The following is a 19526-nucleotide window of genomic DNA, read 5'->3' on the forward strand; positions in this document are numbered from 1 at the left end:
AAATTGTCAATCAATTCAGTGTTACACCTTAGTTTTACTTAAGACCAACACATTAACACAAAATTTACCCAACATTTTAGGGCCACCAGACCTTGTTTACATAAAGTTCACTGTGTTTTCAAGTGGAAATAAAACAAGAAAATAAAATATTTAATTGTTTAGATAATTTTGACTATCTGAATAACTACAGAGTCCTGTATGTTGAACTTTAGTGAGAAAGTTTTTGGTTTTTTTTGAAGCGTTTATAAATTTTAAATGGCAGCACATAATCACACCTGTGGTCCTCAGGGGTCAAAAATGTCCCCATCTGGTTTGATTGATACTTAATTAATATGAAGTGGATTTTCCCCCCACTTTTAATTAAAACTTAATTCAAACATTTTGACACAATTTTTTTTTTTTATTCCATTTCAAATTTAAGTCTGATAAAAACCTCATAAAAATGAATTTTTTTCTTTGTTTTCGGGTAAAAAATAAATTAAATCATCAGTTATTGTGATTATCGTTTCACAACCAGAGTCGGTTGCTTTAACAGATTATCACAGACGGGTTTATGTCAAAGTTCATTTAGAAAGCTGTTTTTAAACTACTTCAAGTTTTTTACTGGCAGCAAATAATCACATCTGTTGTTCTCTGGGCTCAAAAATGACCCCGTTTGCTTTGACTGTTTATAAAGCCATAAGTATGAAATATCATCCATCTCTGTGTTTCAAGGTTTTATTCATCTTTATTCCAACTCATTACCTGACAGTTTTCTATATTTTGGCATGGTAGGACACCAGGGCATGGGTCTGAGTGAAGGCAAACTTTCATGAGGACAAAGGTGTGTCCATATTTGACACAAGTGCAGGAGGAAGCTCAAGTTTATTCCTCTGCACTGGTCCCATCATGGACAGCTTTCTTTTCTGCAGTTGCAGGCCAACAAACAAGTTGTTACAGGTGATTGTTTTCTTTTGGAAACCTGCAATGTTAGGGACAATTCGCGTGTCCTGACTGCAGGCCAGATAGTTTGCCATTGTACTCTAGCATGTTCCATGAACAGCTGGACCTGGCATCACATACTGCCCATGTTTTTATCTCATAGTTCCCTGGTTTACTTGGGATGTTCTGTTGGAGGGGACAGAGTCCTCTGAAGGGGACTTGGTGCTCATACAGTCACATCAGTACCAGGATCTTACATCAACAGCAGGAGAAACACCCACTTGTTCCATACACCTCAAATGGCAGCACGTTTGTGTCATGAACGATGATCATCTATTGTGTCTTTATCAAGAAATTATATCCTTTTTGCGATTCTATGATTAATCTTGTGTCACCTTTAAAACTTCTCTACCAGACTCAGGATGTCATAAACTGGCCGTAGCGACTTTACTGGATGCACGGCAGTAAGAATCAACATACCCACATATGCCTACAGCTGCATTCGGTCCATTTTTCTTCCTCTCTCGTCGTCCCTCCTTGTTTGTCATTGAGTTGGCTGCAGAGCAGGTCATCTGCTAATTGGATGGTTGTTGGTTCAATCTCTGTGTGCTCTAGTCTGGAGTTCTTACCAAGGTGTCCTTGGGCAAGTTACTGAACCCCAACTTGGTCTCTGAACGTTAAAAAGCAGAATACAAGCAGAATACATGGTGTATAATGCTTTCAGTACTCGAGCAGAAAAGCCACTGAAGGGGTATGGGACCTGGCGTATGTGCTTGGACCGTGGTAGATTGTCTTTCTCTGTGGCACATGAGAGAGTCATGCATCGTCTGTCATTGGGGAGGATAGAAGACCAGATCAATGTTTCCTCACATTACTGCAAATATTCCTCTGTCTCAGCTGACTCCTCTTTCCTGTTTGATTCTTTGTCTTCATCATAATTGAAAGATGTGTAGTCCATTCTGAAAATTCAAGAAACTTCAAGAAGCCCAGTCACTTTCTTTCCAAGCTCCTCAGACTGCCATGTCCTGGATGCCTGAGAACCTACTTGAACATATTTCAGATTCTTCATCACTTTTCTTCACTTCATAGCCTTCTTCCACTTCTGCAGGTGGGTGATGTGCTTTTTCAGAGAAAGGGTAACATGTGCTCTAAATATTGACAATATTTTCTATATCTTCTAGCCCTGGATCTTCCTGAACATTGATTCTCCCTCCTCATTATACTAGAGGACAATATATGCTTTGTCCTACTGGTCATTGCTTTGCACAACATGGTAAAAAAAAAGTATGCTGATCAAAGTATGCAAATCTCTAGTGCAATGGAGGCTTGTGAGCATACTTTCTATGTATTATTATAGGGTCTACCTTACAATATGAAGCACCTTGATGCGACTGTTGTGATTTGGCGCTGTATAAATAAAATTTCATTGAATATAGAGCACCTTTCTCCTCATTGTGCTGCCTGTTGTTGTTGTGGTTGTTATGACCAGTGCTTGACCCCACACATCAGTGATCCAAGATCAAAGATGTTTGAAAGCAGTTTGGTGTGAAAATATGGCCCTTTGCAACACTTTGTACTTTGGGGTCATTTTTGTCCACGAGGACCACAGGTGTTATAAAATGGAATAAAACTTATTCCAATCATGCATAGCATATTAATGAATAACTTATTTTCAGACCATTTGATGAACAAAAAAAAAGAAAACACATTTCTGATAGCAAAAGATTTCTTTAGAGGACAAAAATGACCCAAGGACAACACAAGGGTTAAAGTGATCTGTACTGCAGATGCAATGCCAAGGTTTTAAAGGAGAAGAAAAAAAAAAAAAAAGCATTCATGGCTGGTGTTTGAAGCCTGCCTGCATCAGGAAACCAGCCCCTAGCTTAGCCTTGTACTAATGACCAGCAGCCATCCATCTGCTTCCACTTATCCTTTTCAGGGTCACGGGGGGGCGCTGGAGCCTAGCCCAGCTGTCAAAGGGCGAGAGGCAGGGTACACCCTGGACAGGTCGCCCGTCTGTCACAGGGCTGACACAGTGAGACCATTGTACTCACATTCACACCTATGGCCAATTTAGGTTGATCAGTTAACCTAACCCCAATAATTGCATGTCTGAACTGTGGGAGGAAGCCAGAGTACCTACACAAACTCCACACAGAAAGACCCCACCCTGATGGTGGAATTGAACTTAGGACCTTCTTGCTGTGCAGCAACAGTACTAACCATGCTCTGGATACTAACTGTATTTCTCTTGCATAAAACTGCCAATTTAGATTTTAAGCACGAAATTAGTGTCAGGTTAGAAGCAACTTGTAGGGAAGGTTTGACAAGTTATTAACGTTTATCAACCTTGGAGGGGCCTGTGATGTCCCATTTCACACCATCCCCAAGCGTTTGGATGGTTTAGTTGGGCTGGTATAGAAGCTGTGCGCGTGTCAATTTCAGCTTTAATTTTGACTACAAATGTAAAACACTGCTTTGTGACAGGGGGCGTCTTCTAAACATGTCAAACCTTGTAATTTGCCATTGGTTCCTTTCACCACAAACCATATAGCTCAGTGACATTCCACTACCCAGTTACCATCACGTTTCCTGGGCTCACAGTTTACCATCTCTTGCAGGTGTGATCACCTCTTTAATTAAATCAGTTTAGCAGCGACCTGCAGAGGCTGTTGACCGAGATTTCAAAGAAATGACAGCACAAACAATTAGGAGTCCAGACATGGCTAGTAATGCTTAAACACCTTTATTGTGCCCAATCTGAACATACTCCACAACTGTTAAGTAGCAGCAAACTTGGCAGACCACAATGAGGTAGACTTTCAAAACTCTAAAAAGCAGCTGGGCTAAGGGACAACAAGCTCAGCATGACAAACCTAATGGATAAAGAAAAGACACTTCGTCTTTGGCACACAGCTTATTATGCATTTATGTCCAACTGGAACAGGAAGGCAAAATGGGATAAGAAAGCATTGAATCATGTACTGGTCTACTCAAGCTCTGGGATAGATAATTTATCATCAGCTAAGTGGAAGTTCTTACATTCAACAGGAAACAAGCAGCTGTTCTAACATAGGCATGTCCCCCTGCCGATGTACAAAAAGTGATTAAAAACCACTGCCACCTCTCCACACGTGCAAATTAAAAAGTGCAAAAACAGAAATCAAACTATGTACAAATGATTTGCTCACTGTACTTTTCATCAAGATCCATCAGTTGCTTGGAAAAAAGAAAATGGATTACCAGTTGAGTTATCCAGTACTACCGTTACATTTAATATAACTGGACCAACAAAGTTGAAGTAGTACATCCAACAATTTGTGCCCATTCAGTTGAAATTTGGGAGGGCAAATTAAAAAGAAAAAAAAAAAGCCAGGAAAAAAAAAATAAAAGGGTTTTCCCATAAACAGCCACTGGGTATAATTGTTCAGAATTTTCATGTCATGACTTAAAACCGTTTGTGTACAAATTAGTAAAAAACTGCGTAAAAATGTCTGAAATGCGACTGGTTAAATGAAGCCCAACATTCAACTCCCAAAAGTAAGAAACACCAGTTGGCTTGCACAGGAAAAAACTGATGCCAACTGGGGGTAGGGGGAGGGGGGGAAATAAAAATTTAAAGGCACTGTATGGCGTTTGCCAATGAACGGCAATGAGACTTGCGTGATTGCTCTTCACTATGCAACACATGTAAACCAAAAAAAAAAAAAAAAAAAAAATTTAAAGAAATGGTGTTTTCATCCACTTCTTAACCTTAGGCTGACTCCCATCTTTCCATCTGGCCACAAGTCTGGGAAAATGCATAAGAGTGAAGGGCCCCTTGTCTTTCCCAACAAGGTCACTGTGCATAGTGCCACTGTGAACAGCAAAAATGTAGCAAGTGCAAAAGTGAACATTTTCTATAGTGATATCCCCAGTGCCTGGTGGTGTGCCATGGTATCCTTGTACCGGAGGTCTGGCACACGTGCTCTCCTTGGCGGGCAGCCTTGCCCCGTGCAGACGGGCACCTCCTCTGGCCCTTCAGGGACTCTGAATCCGTCTCCTCTAGCTGGAGTCTCTGTTCTTCTGGTTGCGCATGAGGGGCCGGTGGTTGCTTAAGATGTCCATTGAGTGCTGCCAATGCCAGCAGGAGCGGCAGTAGTACTTGAAGCAGGCCTAAGAGTGAGACAGGTCATTATAGAGGCACATCTGATTTAAAACAAGTCTAACAATATTGTAACTTAAACTTGAATTAAACAAGACAAGTTCTAAACTTCTATAACAACATCACTCCCATATTTCAATAGAGAACTGTAAGTACAACTGTTCTCACAGAAGATGAGATTGAACTACAGTTAAGACTCAAGCTGCTTAATTTCCCTTTTCTGTGTCCTCTCATATACAAACAAGCTTAAAGGATCATGATTTAATTACCAAATTTTACTATTCTGGTTCAGTATAAGACATGAGGTCTACTGGACAGAAAGCTTGACCCAGCCATGCTCACAAAAAAAAAAAAAAAAAAAAAAAAAAAAAAAAAGTAGGAGATTCCACTGACCTGGTCTCTGCAGAAGAAAGGTCCAGGTTGGCGAAGGCAAACTTGACACATGGAGTCTTCCAGGTAGGGATCAATCTGAACCTGAAGGGGAAACGATGCGCAATTTATAGCAGACAAGTTTTGAAAATTGACACTTTACCAAAAGCAGCATAAAGCTGTTGAAAGACTTCTCTGCTGCTGTAGAGACCACATGCAGTAAACATGTCTTTACCTTCTTTGTAAACTTGGGTGTTTTAATCTCCACAAATGCTGCGCACACAGCCTTCAGGTAACTGCGCTGATTATTGAAAGTGACACGTCCAGAGCCTGTACAGAAGACAAACAATGTCACTCAAAGCAGCTCTTAAAGGTCAAACCACACCTACACACCAAGAACTGAACTGCAGTAGATGCTGACTGACAATTCGAGACTAGCAGTCTCACCTATTGGGTACTTGTGCTTGTCCGTGTCAATGCCAGCATACATGACTCCTCCAAAGAGATCGTTCATGATGCTGGCCAGCGCTTCAGCATTCAGCATGCCGTGCAGCGCGCCAACAAACACCGTCTTACTCGGGTCCAGACGTTGAGCAGGGCAACGCACGTAGTTGCTGTCAGAGATCACCCAGGGTATCACCTGCACCTGTAGCAGCCAAGAGCCAGAGCATTCAGGACAGACATCCTCGCTTCCCGTCCTTCACTAGGATCGCTCACTAAACAAAAGCCAACTGTCTCATAATAAGTGTGCTCAACAAGAAGGTCTGACCAAAGAATCCATAGATGGAAACCTGTAGAAAGCTTCTGCAGGTTTCCATCTATATCGATGTGTGTGCTGGAGATCTCACTTGAATTAGTCATTGTTGAAATCTGACAAACAAGGTGTGTGAAATCAGATTCTACAGAATCTAATCCTGGACAATCCATTTCTTGGATTGAGTTGCATCACAGACAGAATTCAAACTATACCTATATTTCTTAAACATACTTGAGTACAATATGACAGCTATTTGATTATTCAGCATTTCATAAATTGTAAATGCAGTGAGTAAATAATGCCTTGCATGCTTCGTTTCCACCTACATCCTTGCATCGCATTCTGCGGCTGGACATCTTGAAGTAGTACTCTCTGTTGTCCTCAGGGTGAAACGGGTCCTGGGAGCAGGCGTGGAGCAAAGCCCGGACAGACTTCTCGTTCTCAAACACCAGGTAAACGTACCCTACAGACAAACACCAAAACACTTTAAAGAGGCTTACTTGCTGCATCATTCTGCAGGGCAGACCGATACCATTGGTGCTACAGTGCATGTTGCCTCTTGAACTACAACAACCCCTAGACTGAGTAACACAGCAACTACAGTAAAACTTGATAGCATTTTATACAATTTCCAGAAGGTCCTGACAGATTACAACTTGTCTGTAGCCGATTTGCTGAAAGCTTTGAAAGGTGCCAAGTACTTGACACTGAGCCAGGTTTAATGCTTTTAATGCTGTAACTGCAGAAATGAAACACTAAGTTCCAAGTCCAACCGAAAAAGTTGGGAGTGTGACGTAATGTATAATTAGACTAATAAATCAGTGACGAAATGCTGACCAATTTTAGCCCAGGTCCATATGAAATGTAGATTTAAGAAAATTTGAGAAAAAAAATAACTTAGAAAAACTGTCATAAAACCAGCTTACAACTTTATGGCCTGTGGGGGTATGTCACCACTGGAAGTCCACAAAACTCATTTATACAAACTAATTAGCAAAGTGTTACTGAGAGCATTAGCCCACCCCTGCTTCTAACACACCATGTTTTAAGCTCCAGTAATGCCCAGAATCACCATCAGTTACTCACCACCTTACTACATGCTCACCACAGTGGCACCTTAAAACCAGAAGGAAAAAAAATAGCCTACCAGCTCTTTGTTACCTTTGGCGACATTACCTTTGGGAGGACAGCGAGGGTGCTTTCCATCCTTACCCGGCCACTCCACAGTCAGAGGACCATAACCACTGAAGGTGTTGATCAGGCCAGCTGAAATAAAGCATCAGTTTGTGAGGGTGGAATAACAATGCACACCTTCAATGTGTGACAGTGGGATGTACCAAGATAGTGAGGTTTTAACCAATGCCTGTAATATCTGCCAAAAAGACTACAGTAAATAAGGGTTTAAGTATAGTCATTTTTAAAACTGGATGGATATCCAAGAATGCATGTTTATTTCACACTGCCATTAGTCCCAAGCTCTAGTTTTCAGTGGCTGCCATTTATAGCCACACATCTGCAGCTGTTGCCAAGATACTGGTTAGCAAACTAAACCAGTCAGCATTAATCAATTCTGTAAAGCTACAATAAAAAGGTTGCATGTACCAAGTAAAACACACTATGGCTGACTGTTACACTGTTGGTGAACTGTTCAGAACCATCAGGGCCACACGTGTTGAAACATTAAAGTAGGGCCAAACCTGAAAAACCCAAAGGGAATAAAAGAGTCTGTGCATCCACAGAAACAGATTTAAGCATGTCTGTATCTGGCATTTCAATAGACAATCTTTTCAAATCTTTAAAACAAAAACCAAACAACCTTCCCCCCATAATATCAGAAGAACGTGTTTGAAAATAAAGACCGTTCACAGCCACAGTTACCTTCTGTGATGTCCCAGGGTACACCACCAAGAAAGACCTTGCAGGAGTAAAGAGGATCTTTATTGTTACGGGGAGGCAGCTGTCCACTCCAGGTGAATGTCGCCTCATTCACAGCTGAGTTGAAAACAAGACAGACAAGGTTTGTGGATTGGTCATGCTTGAACAGTTTCATGATTAATGAGTAGTGGCTACCTGCAGCCTGTCTATGCAGGCGGGCCTCCCTCTCAATGCTGAAAGCATCCTCTGGCTGATCAAGTACATCTGCACCCGGCCATGAAGAGCCAGCACGCCAGCGACGGGAAATAGCCAAGGAGGAAGGGCTGGCACTGGATGGAGGGGTCAGAGGAGAGCTAGTGTCCTGAGGGTCCAGGCGAGAGCCCAGTCGCAGCAGGTCCTTCTGCACGTTTGACGTGAGATAAGGCAGGGGAGGGGAAATCCGCAAAGTGGACTGGAGAAGAAGATATGCGTTAGTGTAACGTGGCCACATATTTTCCTCCATTCTGTGTATTAAAATAAAAAGTCAAAGGAAAATTAAACTGACTGAAATTCACTGAAGGGTTTAGACTGGGTGCAGTATCTGACTTGATAATCAGAAACTTTCACTCCACACTGTCTGCTGCCAAAACTCAAAGTTAATAAATGCCAATGTGGCACAAAAAATAAAAACCCTACAGCATGAAGCTCCACTTTGCCCTCCTTAATATAACTGATCAATTTCTGACATCCATCTCCAAAACTCATTTCTGATGTTTTACAAGAAAAAGAAGCCAGAAAGTTAATACTGAAAATACCCTGTGATGGAAGCTTGAACAACAAAGCTGATGATTGCTGTGTCCCCAATAGAATGTCAAACCCTTTAAATCCTCAAAGTTAAAAAGCAGGCCGAAGGAAGGTTAGGGTAGACTGTTAGTTGAGGAAGTAAGAATCTTTAAAAGTGTAAAATCTCACTGCTAGATATCAGTATACTGCAGACGACCAAATTCGATTTAGTGCCCCTCTAGATTTAAGTTCATAATCTTATCTACAGTGGCTGCTGGAGGACAAACAGCTCTGGCCACTATTCATCTGTAGTGTTGTTGGCCATCAGTCACTGTTCATCAGCTGTCAATATGCCGAGTGTCCATTTACTCTGGAAGTGGCTGTAAAACTTTGAAAGGCGTCCAATACGAGTTGGTGAGTCAGTAAAGCTCACTTCTGTCCAATGACAATATTGAGATGAGCTGAAGATATCAGTTTTGGTTGTAAACACTGCTTTTTCCCAGTATTAGTGAAACTTTAGGACACAAAAGCCTAACATTAGCTGGCATAATGTTAGCTTATAACCAGCTGCTGCCATTTGGCTGGGACAGTAGACTATTACACATAACCCAGATAGTTGACAACCGTGACAATATTGGGACTAAATAAGCATGTTTGTGTGTTAGAGCAGACTTCAGTTCAGGTAATGAGCTTTGAGGTGAAGAGGTTATAGTTTAAATGGCGATCTCTCTCAGCCACTGTATACAATATGGCAGGGCAACATGGTGGCTTCCCAAACTGTCTAATCTTGTGCATTTCTAATAGATTAATTTTAGATTTATGAGAACGCATTAACTGTTGGAAGATGTAATTACACATTAATGTACATTTCTTAGAACAACAATTTTTTTTCCCCCCTTTAAATAACCTTAAATTACTTTATCATACCTTTAAGTGCAAGACCCTTGCAGAGTAATGAAAGTGAAGTTCATGCACACAAATCACACTCTAAGCCCATCTTTTCAGCCACACCTTGTAGATTTGGATGCTACAGTAAATGGGTTGATTGGGGTTTGAGATATTCACCTTCCACCAATCCAACACAAAGCTGGAGAATAAAAGTAATCTGCCTTACCAACATGTCACACAGGTGATCCGAGCCAGAGCTGAATCCACTGGTCTCCGAGTCTTCAGGACTGCTGGAGCGAGAGTCCAAAAAGGAGCACGAGTCTAGACGGTTTGCCATGCGAGCAACACCGGGAAACTTCTCCAGAAAGTCAGCCGTCATGCTCATGGAATCAGGGGGCAGGTAGCCTGGGGGCTTTCCAAGGAGGCCACTGAAGGGACTGTTCAGTAGACCCAACACTGAAAAACAATTACAATTAGTATAAAAAGAGCGCGATCTGTGTCAGTAGCCATGTAAGGTTACTCGATAGCTTGTTTGCCATTTCAGCTTTTCAAGTAAACTGAAGAAAATGGGATTTGTGCCCAAAGAGCTGCATTGATTTGTCAGGAATGAAGCGACACAGCAAACTCGAGTTTAAAAAGGTGCATCTTCAAGGGCATCTTAAATTGAGTTTTGTGCTGAATCTACAGACAGACATTGATCAGAACTAAAAGGTAGCCATGTGAACTGAGGTTTCCAAAAATATTCTTGGTCAACATACCAGATGTGCAAGCTAGCTGCCAACAGAGACTTAAAGCGCAAGTTGTTGAGTCATTTAGTTGGTTTTATTTTCTAACCAGAATGCTGATGAAACACTTTCTCCCCTCAGATGCTAGATGCCTTTTTATAAGTCAAATCAATTGAAAGCCAGCGTTTCTAACAAATCCAGTAAACGCCAAGCAACAATTCCTTAAGCATTAACAAGTCGCTTGCTCTTGATGCCCAAGTGAGTCAGCTGGCAACAGTGACAGGCATGTACGGCATGGCCTGCAAGTCAACATGAGGCTCTGAAGGGGATTATTCAGCTGTAGGCCGCATTCAAAGCTTTGTCACACTTTGTTGCAGGCCCAGTTTGGAAAGCTTTAAATGAAGTTACACTGGGTTGGTGTGGACATGCAGCAAAACTATAGTGCTAAAAATGGGTCAGGACAAATGGGCCATCCTTATCAGTGCTGCCAAAATGGCAAAACAGTCTTAAACAAGATATGTCTGAAAAAATGTCAAAATGTACATATACTTGGCGTACATCTGTCAATCAGCTTTGACTTGGGCTGAATATGTGGGGTTACTGTAGTTTTCTGACTGACATCCCTGACTCAAGTTTGATCAACAGGTAACAAATATTTAACTTGACTCTCAGGCAACATGAGAGTTTGAGAAAGAAAAGTAGCTTCACTGGCTGTTCGTGTGTTTGCTAGGGATGCAGTAAAGCAAAACTGCCACATCATCCTCCGTAGTGACGCTAAAGGCTGTTCCCACACCGACTGCTGTTAACCAACCATCTTATTTTAATATTAACAAGATCTACACAATAAAAACAATCTTACTATATCCATTCCACTTTTCTCTTTAAAAGTAAGAGCCAGAAAAAACTTAGGGAAACTGGTATCCCCAAAAAACACAGAATCCTATAACACACAGTTCAAGGTCTGGCACTTACTGGAGGGTGAGCTGGTTTGAACGTGAGATGGGGAGGTGTGTGTATCTGCCTCCTGGCTGCTCCAAGGTTTGTCCCAGCCAGACAGACGGAGAGACTGAAGACCCAGGCCCAGGTCTGTGACACCCGACGGGTCCCTGGATAACGACATCTCCTGAGAGCCAGGCATGGCATCGCAGTTTGGGAAAAGCATCCTCCTGCTGCCCACTGCAGCCAGGTCCGACTCTGTGTCAAAATCCAGTTCACAGATTAAGGAAGAGCGAAAGGAGATAAGTGTTAGACAGCCACAAAGAACGTTTTTCAGCCTCCCATCGGCATCATTATACAGAAAAGATCAAAGCAAGACTTGTCAAAACCCCTTCTGGTAAAGAAACCACAATAAACTCCCTCAATAAACACATCTCCCCTACCCTGGCTGACGGCGGAGCTAACCTGCTGCCTCTGTGCCCGGTGCAACTGCCATGCATCTCCGTCCGCATCACTGACCCACCTAGCAGCATGTGACATGGCTGCTGATGCACTCGCACACCCCTGCTAATGACATCAGCTTCCCCCACCTCCCCGCTTCCTTGCCTAACAACTAATGAAAAATTCCTGTTGGAGCTATTGGCTTGTTGATAGAAGTACTCCCCTCTGGTAGGCACAGCACGTCTCCGAGTCAGTGTGAAGACAGCTGCTGCCGTTACTGCTGCTTACTGTGTCTAGCCTTGTTTCCCCGAGCGAGCTGACAGAGGCAGGAGGGAGGGGGGGGAGAGAGGGGCAGAGCTACAGAAGCATGGCGGGAGGCAGCATGGTAGCAAATGACTCAGCAGACTTCAACTAAAGTATTGTAGACTTGAGGATGCTCAGGGCATTTCAGTTTCAGACTGGCTTGTGAATTTATTTTAGCACACCAACACTGAACAAATGGGCAAGGAGTGTCTCGCTGTAGCTGAAGCAGCTGACTGATCAGATGTTGATGACAGTGATTTGCACCACCAGCTCCTCCCTTCCCAGGCCTGGAAAGCTTCCAGCTGCCAGTTACACCCCTGATTCAGCAAGACTAAGCTGGAGTAGATGGGACAGAGACCAAAGAAGAACTTCAGCTCATTGTGCATCAAGACTCAGCTTACCTTTGCTATGCAACATTTATGCTCTGCTCATGTCAAACTAAGGATTGTATTGTCATCTAAAAACAAGACCAGAAGTCACAAGAGCAGACATGCTTTAAGCAAACTAACTGAAAGAAAGGACTCCAGCACTGTCCTGAGCCAAAATCTTGGCAAATACCACCCCTGTGGTTTAAAAAAAATAAAAAAACCCACTTAGAACTACTGCAGTGCTGCAGACCAGCAATGCAGTATGAATCAGCTGCTGGCACCTGAATAAAAAGACAAGGTGAAGGAGGTTCAAGAGCTTTAAAAAGTCGAAGGGGGATTTCCATTATAGGCAACGCAGGCTCTCATCTTACAGAGCACCACATTTGTTTTGCACACTGCATGCATGTTCCTTCATGATTTTGTGGTTTTAAGGAAAATGCAAACCACAGCAGCAGGAGAAGCTACCACTGAGGGCAGAGGTCATGTGACCTGCTTTCTCACACTTCACTGTACACGAAACTAAAAGCATCAAAATTCACACAACTGAGAAATACTGGGAATTTCCAAAGAGATTCAAGCACTTTGGGACTCAAATTGTTACAGTATTGCTTATGTAATATCCCTCAATACTACAGTACCTATATTACTAATATAGCCCAATCTTTAGGTTTACTGAAAAATAATTCTGTTGAATAGCTAAAACACTTCCTTTTCTAGCATTTGCACAAGGATTTCCTGCTTTCTGTTATAAATATCATCTCAGGCCGTTTCCTGGTCAAAAACTGCATTTAAGATGAAAACACTGGAAAGGAAACCCATTTCGGAAATTATAGTCATCAAGATTAAAACATTTTTATCAAACAGTGAAAACAGCTGTTGATACCATCTGGGGCCCAAATCAAGGCCTTCACGTTTCCCTGACTGCAAGTGACCACAATGAGCACTTGATGTGTAGGCAAATAAAGTTAGCAGAAAATGCAGTTTGACTATTAGACCTTAATAAAAGTACTACAGATTTGCGCGGATATTAGCTAAATATTTAGCTATTTGAGCATTTCTAAAACGTTTTAAACCCTCATGGCTACAGCCTCGTTTTAAATAAGTTTAGGCTGCAGTAGTGTCGGATACTAATTGTTTTTCGCCTTTGCACTCAAGCCCACCCAAGTTTAACTCTTGCAGAGTGAGTGAGGAGTGAGGGTTTACCGGACATCAGGTTTGGTTTTCCCTTGGTGTTGGGTGTGGTGCACACACCGGTGAAATCCAGAGCGTTGCCCAGCATAGTGTTCATCCTGCGGAAGATGTCTGCGTTGCTGCAGGTGGACAGTGCCGGAGAATCGGTGTCCGGGCTCTCAGGCCTGCGGGCTTCGTTTCTCTGCAGAAGGAGGCCGTGAGAGGGACACAATTAACCCAGCACTCATGCTAAAAGCTAAAGGTCAAGCTTGTGCACCATGCTGCAAAGTGAATTTTTGTTTGTTTGTTTTGTTCCGGGGAGGAACTAATGGGCCAAATGAGGCGGACATACGGTCAAATAATAACGTTAGACGTGGCGCAAAACTGACTTATTTCACCCATTTAATGCCGTTTCAACTCACCAGAGAAAACGCCATGATGTGGACAGACAGCCTAAAAGAAATGTCACAACAACGACCGCTGGCTGCAATAAAAGGTCATATTTATGAGGCGTGCTAACAGCTAATTAGTCATAATTTAGTGAACGTGTGCCCAGCTAATGACAGTGCTCGAGGGCCTCGTTCCGTTCACGTGCTCCACATCAAAGAGCAGGCCGCTGAAGGGAAAATCACGTGTTACTGCGGCCAATAATTTAAAGAGAGGCTTATTTAAAAATTACAGGGATATTTATCAATATTATAGCAGACAGAATATGTTTTATACGTGCAAACGTGAATTATGTCATTAAAATAAAATAAAATACGCCAATATCTAAAACCACAGTGCTCTCAGTGCTTTCTGCGATGGAATCACAGCATATAGGACAAAAAATAAATAAAAAAAATAAAAAAAATAGTATATTATTATAATTTCAGATGGATGTGAACTACATTTTTTTCTTATAAATTAATGTAAAAATTGTTTTTTTGTGCAAACTGAACTTAACTCAAATATGACTCTTCAGTTCAGAGCCATGCCTTTAAACTTTATTTATCAAGAAAGGCAAGACTTAAAAACAGTTGTGAAGACCTCTAGTAATAACCTGACTAATAATAACTACTACAAAAACAAATAAAAACAATGAAATAATTATTAAATATGTTCATAAAAACACGTTTATACAAATGTTAGACAATATAAAAACAATAACATTCCAGGGTTACAGGAGCTTTACTTTGAAAATATTCAAATTAATTGAAAGGAAACACATTGTGTGTCTCATTCTTTCTTACAAACAGCTTCATATGCTTTATCATTGTGACCCAAGTTTCATTAAAGCAGATCTTAAATTCTTTCCTCTGGTATTTTACATCGTGTTGTAATGCAGCCTATGAATCCGGACACCGTGACACACCACAAACAAATAAATATTAAACTTGGAGTCGCAGCCTCCCAATCTTTTCCTTTGTATAATTATAACGAATTACCACTTAGGGACTGTGCTGCTGTACTCCTATTTATGAGATGACCTGACAAATCTCTTGAATTTTGGTAGGGCATATGAAGTGATAGCTTTAACATTAAATCACCTGCTTAATATTGTGCTGCAAAACAGCTCTGTCATCAGTGGGATTGACATGGTATCTCTGGGGTTGTCTTTTGGTTTTTTTGAATCACAAAGGTTGGGTCCTGTGGGTTGCCTCGGTAGATGGAGTTGTTCCCTGGGGTCTCGTGCAAGCTTGTTCAGCTTGAGATTTGAGATGTTTGGAAGCTGGGTCAGCACCTGGGTCTCCTTGCTGTGTTCCTTGTGTGGTAGATGCATTGTCCTGCTGGGGGAACCCCTGCTGGTGTTGCAATATTTAGGTGGGTGGTTCGTATCTCCTTAAATTCCAAGACCTGAGGTTTTGTAGCAGAGCGTTTTATTAAAACAAGATGATTAATTTTATACGCTTTACCTGCCAGTGGTTTTAATGCTATGGCTGGTGGGTTGTCATTTCATTAAAGAAACTCTGGAGGAAGTCATTTGTTGGCATCTTGTCATTTTCAGTGAAGTGTTGCAGTATTTTTTTGACACCTTTTTTCTTTTATAATTCTGGTTCCAGTGTTACATAAGTCTGTAAGAGGTTAAAAAGAGCTCAAAGATTAGTGCAGACCATCACAAACCCAGTTGCAGTTATGGGAATGAAGTGCACTTTCGCTAACCTCCGCCAGATTTCTGTAACCTTTACAACAACACAGCAACCTTGTACTCTGCACCTGCACGTTGATAATATCAGACATGAGCAAGATGCCAAAAACATTTGCTAAAATTGTTCCAAGGTCTTTTGTTTCAATGGCCCACAGTTGGGCTTTGCTCCTTTGGCCTCTCCTCATCTGTATCAAGGTCATAGCTAAAACTAAAAAAGAAAGAAAGAAAGAAAGAACATTCTAGTTAAGTGAAATAAAACAAAATCCAGCAACAACTAGCTTTAAGAAGAAAAAGGTCTATATCACTGGGACTTAAAAATGTTTTGCTTGTAATACCTTCTATGAACTTGTTAAACCTCTTCTGTGAAAAATACCCATTGCTAATTAAACTTAAAGTACAAGTAAAAGTTCATCTGAAATGACAAGTTTGCCTCTGTACACTGTCAAAGTTGTTTTTAAATAAAACAAGATGCAACTGAAATTAAAAAAATCAGCTTTTATTCAACATGTTCAGCAGAACTGTTCATAATTTTTTACACGTATCCGTTTAGAGGCTTAATTTGTACAGTCGACTCACAAGTGGTTTCAAGGCTGTGTTACTGTTATTCTAATGACAAATGAAGTTCTTTAACAAATGCAAATTAAGAATAAAAAAACTGCACTGGTGAGTAAATTTGAAATGGGACCTATTTCCCTCTTAAAACTAGTTGAATAGAGTTTTATTACCTGCCAGAGAACAGAGTACATTAACATTAAAAATATATGTATTTTTCATCGCAAATATGATTTAAAAAACACGAAACAGGATCAACTTGTGAACCTGCAGATTGTGGTTTATAAAGAGGCTTAGGTTATGATCCACTCTGTTGTGCAATGAACAGCAACTGGGTGTTTTTAGATTGAGGGATGCGACAAGTTTATATCGTACAACAATAAGAGAATAACAAAGAGTACACACAGCAGATGACCAAAATAGCATTGTAGGTAACCTGTGAAGGGATTCAAATTATCCACTTAACTGACTCCGGCTGGCTTTTCTAATAAAATATGCTTTCTGAGACTGTAATCACAGACAAGGAACCACTACTTACTTGCACTTAAAGATGGATGATATATGCATGTATTGATTTGTGAGGGTGGAAAGTCTATGCAGCAGCAGACTTAGTCATGTGACAATATAAAAATAGAGCAAAGCACACTTAAAGTACATCAAACAGCAGTTAATACTGGTATAGAGCAGAATTATGTTTGCTGTATGTCAAACTCATGATGTGCACCTGGAAATTTAACATTATGTGGTTGAAAACTATAGGAAAGAGAGAGTGCATGGGAAAAATGAGTCATTCAAAGGCGAGTTCTAATAAGAACACTGCTGGCTGAAGACGCTGCTGTGTAGACACTCTTACTTCCACGAGAGGTCTCTGTAGCTGCTGCAGGTCAGCTGCTCACGTGGGAGCTGAGCCGGCAGAGGGCAGAACAGACCTGCAGTGAGAAACAACTGTTTTTTTTTTTTTTTTTTTTAAAACACCACCACCAAACTGGAACAAGTTAGTTTTGTTATGAGCCACGTGTGCTGTGAACACAAGAAAAACTCGTGTACTTTACGTCTTTCTACATGTTGCAGTACGTGAATACATTTCACAGAATTCTATCCGATACACAATTAGAAAAAAAAAAAAGTCTTAAATGTATTATTTATTTACTGTGTTTCAGTTAGTACCTGTTCTCCTTTCTGCAATGCAGAGTAAGATCTGTGAAGAAACAATATTGAATCCTCTCGATGAAGGAGCAGATAGTTCAGGTTTACATTTGGCCCCAGCTGATGAAAACAGCAGAGAAAGAGAAACTGTTCCTTTCAATCTGTAGCATCCCCATCTTAGCACTCTATTGATTTTATGTCAATCCAAATACTCTGAGATAGTGATGTTAAGTGACCCATATTTCCATGAAGGGCAAATGGCTGATTCTTGGGAGAATATTGGCTTCTTGTGAGGCATTTGTTGCTCTTTTGGGTTTTTACGTGTTTTAGAGTCACTGTCACCGTCTCTGGTTTAATTTAATTAGGTTCGGAAAATTCACAGAAATACTCAATATGATAATATATACATGTTTTCCAAGGTGATTAAATGACTTGCTTGATCAAGTTCTTTTAAAAATTCAAGTTAGAGAATTTTTAATGATCCAAACAGATCAAACCCCTTTTAACCCATTATAGTGATAGTATGAATTTATTTTAGCTTTAAATGACAATGTTCTAAAGTCACCAGAGGAATTAAACTAAATGTCATGAAGGAATTAAACTAAATATAAATTTAATTTACAAATCAATTTCTAAAATAAAAAAAAGACTTAAATATGAATGTGGACTATCAGTCATGTATTTACACAGGGAATTTAATGTTTTTGCATATTTTTCACACTAAAATGTTTCAGATTATCAAACAAATTTTAATATTGGACTAAAACTGATGTAAATACGAAATGCAGATTGAAATCATTTGAGGGGAAACTGTTTTCCAAACTTACCTGGGCTTACATGAAAAACCCAACAAATGGTTCTTCCACCCTTGTCAGCAAGAACTGCAGGAAAACATTTGTGATAACTGGCAATGAGTCTTTGACATCACTTGGGGAATTCTGGCCCAATTTTCTTTAGAGAATTCATTCAGACACACTGGAGGGTTTTCTATCACAAACGGCATTTCATTAGGTTCAACTCCAGACTTTGACTACGCCACACCAAAAACTTACTTTTGAACCATCTACATGTGGACCGTGTGTTTTGACTCATTGTCCTGCTGCAAATCAAGTGTGCTTGAGCTTCAATGCTTGAAGTGATGGCCAGATATTCTCCTTCAGGAAGCGGCAAAGCAGCCTCAGACGTCACACTACCACGTTTTTGTGATGTTTTGTAAAATATGCTAATTTTATACCAGAGCAGGACTCAAACCTTTCAAAAAAGTTCAGTTCGCCACAGTTTTCTTTATCCGTTGATAATTACCCTTACCGTGGCTCATTGAGTCCCAAAGCCTAGAAACTGCTTTGTAACCCTTTACAGACTGACAGGCATCAATGACTACTGGTCATTCATTTAGATCGTAGCATAATGTGTTGATTTGCTTTAACCTGCTTCACTTTATCAGACAGGTTCCAATTTAAGGGATTTTTGATTTTTGACTTTATTCAGAAGGTCTGGCAGTAATTTGATGTGGGTGTGGCCATTGAAAATAATAAAACAATCTTCATTTAACCATGGGAGTCTATCACATTTGACATGTCCAGGGAATGTTTGTAAAAGCTTTTTTCACTTAAAAATCATTTAGAAACTGCACTTTGTATTTATTAGGGTCATATTTACCTGGTATTAAATTTTCCTTTGATGGTCTGAAACATTTAGTGTGACAAATGTGCCCCCCCAAAAACAACAAAAAACCCAAACAAACAAAGGCCAAATACTTTTTCATGGCACTGTCGCTTAATTAGCACAATATGGTCAAATATAAATAGTTACCACCAGCACCACTTCAATTAGGCAGCTGGTCATATTGAGAAGAGTTGCTTAAGAGTCCCTGGAGGATCCATCACGGTAGGTTGAGCAGAGCATTTTAGCAGCTAATGAGGGCAGAGTGTGGAGGTCAGCTCCACATATGACGCAAACAGACATTAATGCAGTGGTGCATCAAAAATGAAAAGTTGGTATGAATTATTGATGCCAACATCTGATGTTTCTTTTAGTTAGC

At 40.7% G+C, this 19526-nt stretch overlaps 1 protein-coding gene across 5 annotated transcripts; it reads right to left on the reverse strand.

Moving 5' to 3' along the window:
* Nucleotides 1–3651: 3651 nt before the first annotated feature.
* On the reverse strand, nucleotides 3652–14209 carry LOC146394055 (cytoplasmic polyadenylation element-binding protein 1-like). 5 transcript variants are annotated; one of them, XM_084943288.1, is made up of 12 exons: nucleotides 14082–14209; nucleotides 13741–13861; nucleotides 11414–11635; nucleotides 9943–10172; nucleotides 8262–8517; nucleotides 8070–8183; nucleotides 7353–7457; nucleotides 6518–6654; nucleotides 5882–6080; nucleotides 5670–5764; nucleotides 5459–5539; nucleotides 3652–5076 (listed from the first exon to the last, which is right to left on the reverse strand). In XM_084943288.1, the coding sequence occupies exons 1-12, from the start codon at nucleotides 14094–14096 to the stop codon at nucleotides 4966–4968; spliced, it is 1686 nt and encodes a 561-aa protein (XP_084799414.1). In that variant the 5' UTR covers nucleotides 14097–14209; the 3' UTR covers nucleotides 3652–4965. The 5 variants fall into 5 exon arrangements, with proteins under 5 accessions (XP_084799414.1, XP_084799328.1, XP_084799244.1 ...); XM_084943202.1 differs by having other exon boundaries at nucleotides 7368–7457; nucleotides 13693–13861; XM_084943118.1 differs by having other exon boundaries at nucleotides 13693–13861.
* Nucleotides 14210–19526: the final 5317 nt, after the last annotated feature.

The sequence above is a fragment of the Perissodus microlepis genome, chromosome 1 (genome assembly GCF_051167445.1).
Source record: "Perissodus microlepis isolate ML-2025 ecotype Zambia chromosome 1, ASM5116744v1, whole genome shotgun sequence".
Taxonomy (NCBI): domain Eukaryota; kingdom Metazoa; phylum Chordata; class Actinopteri; order Cichliformes; family Cichlidae; genus Perissodus; species Perissodus microlepis.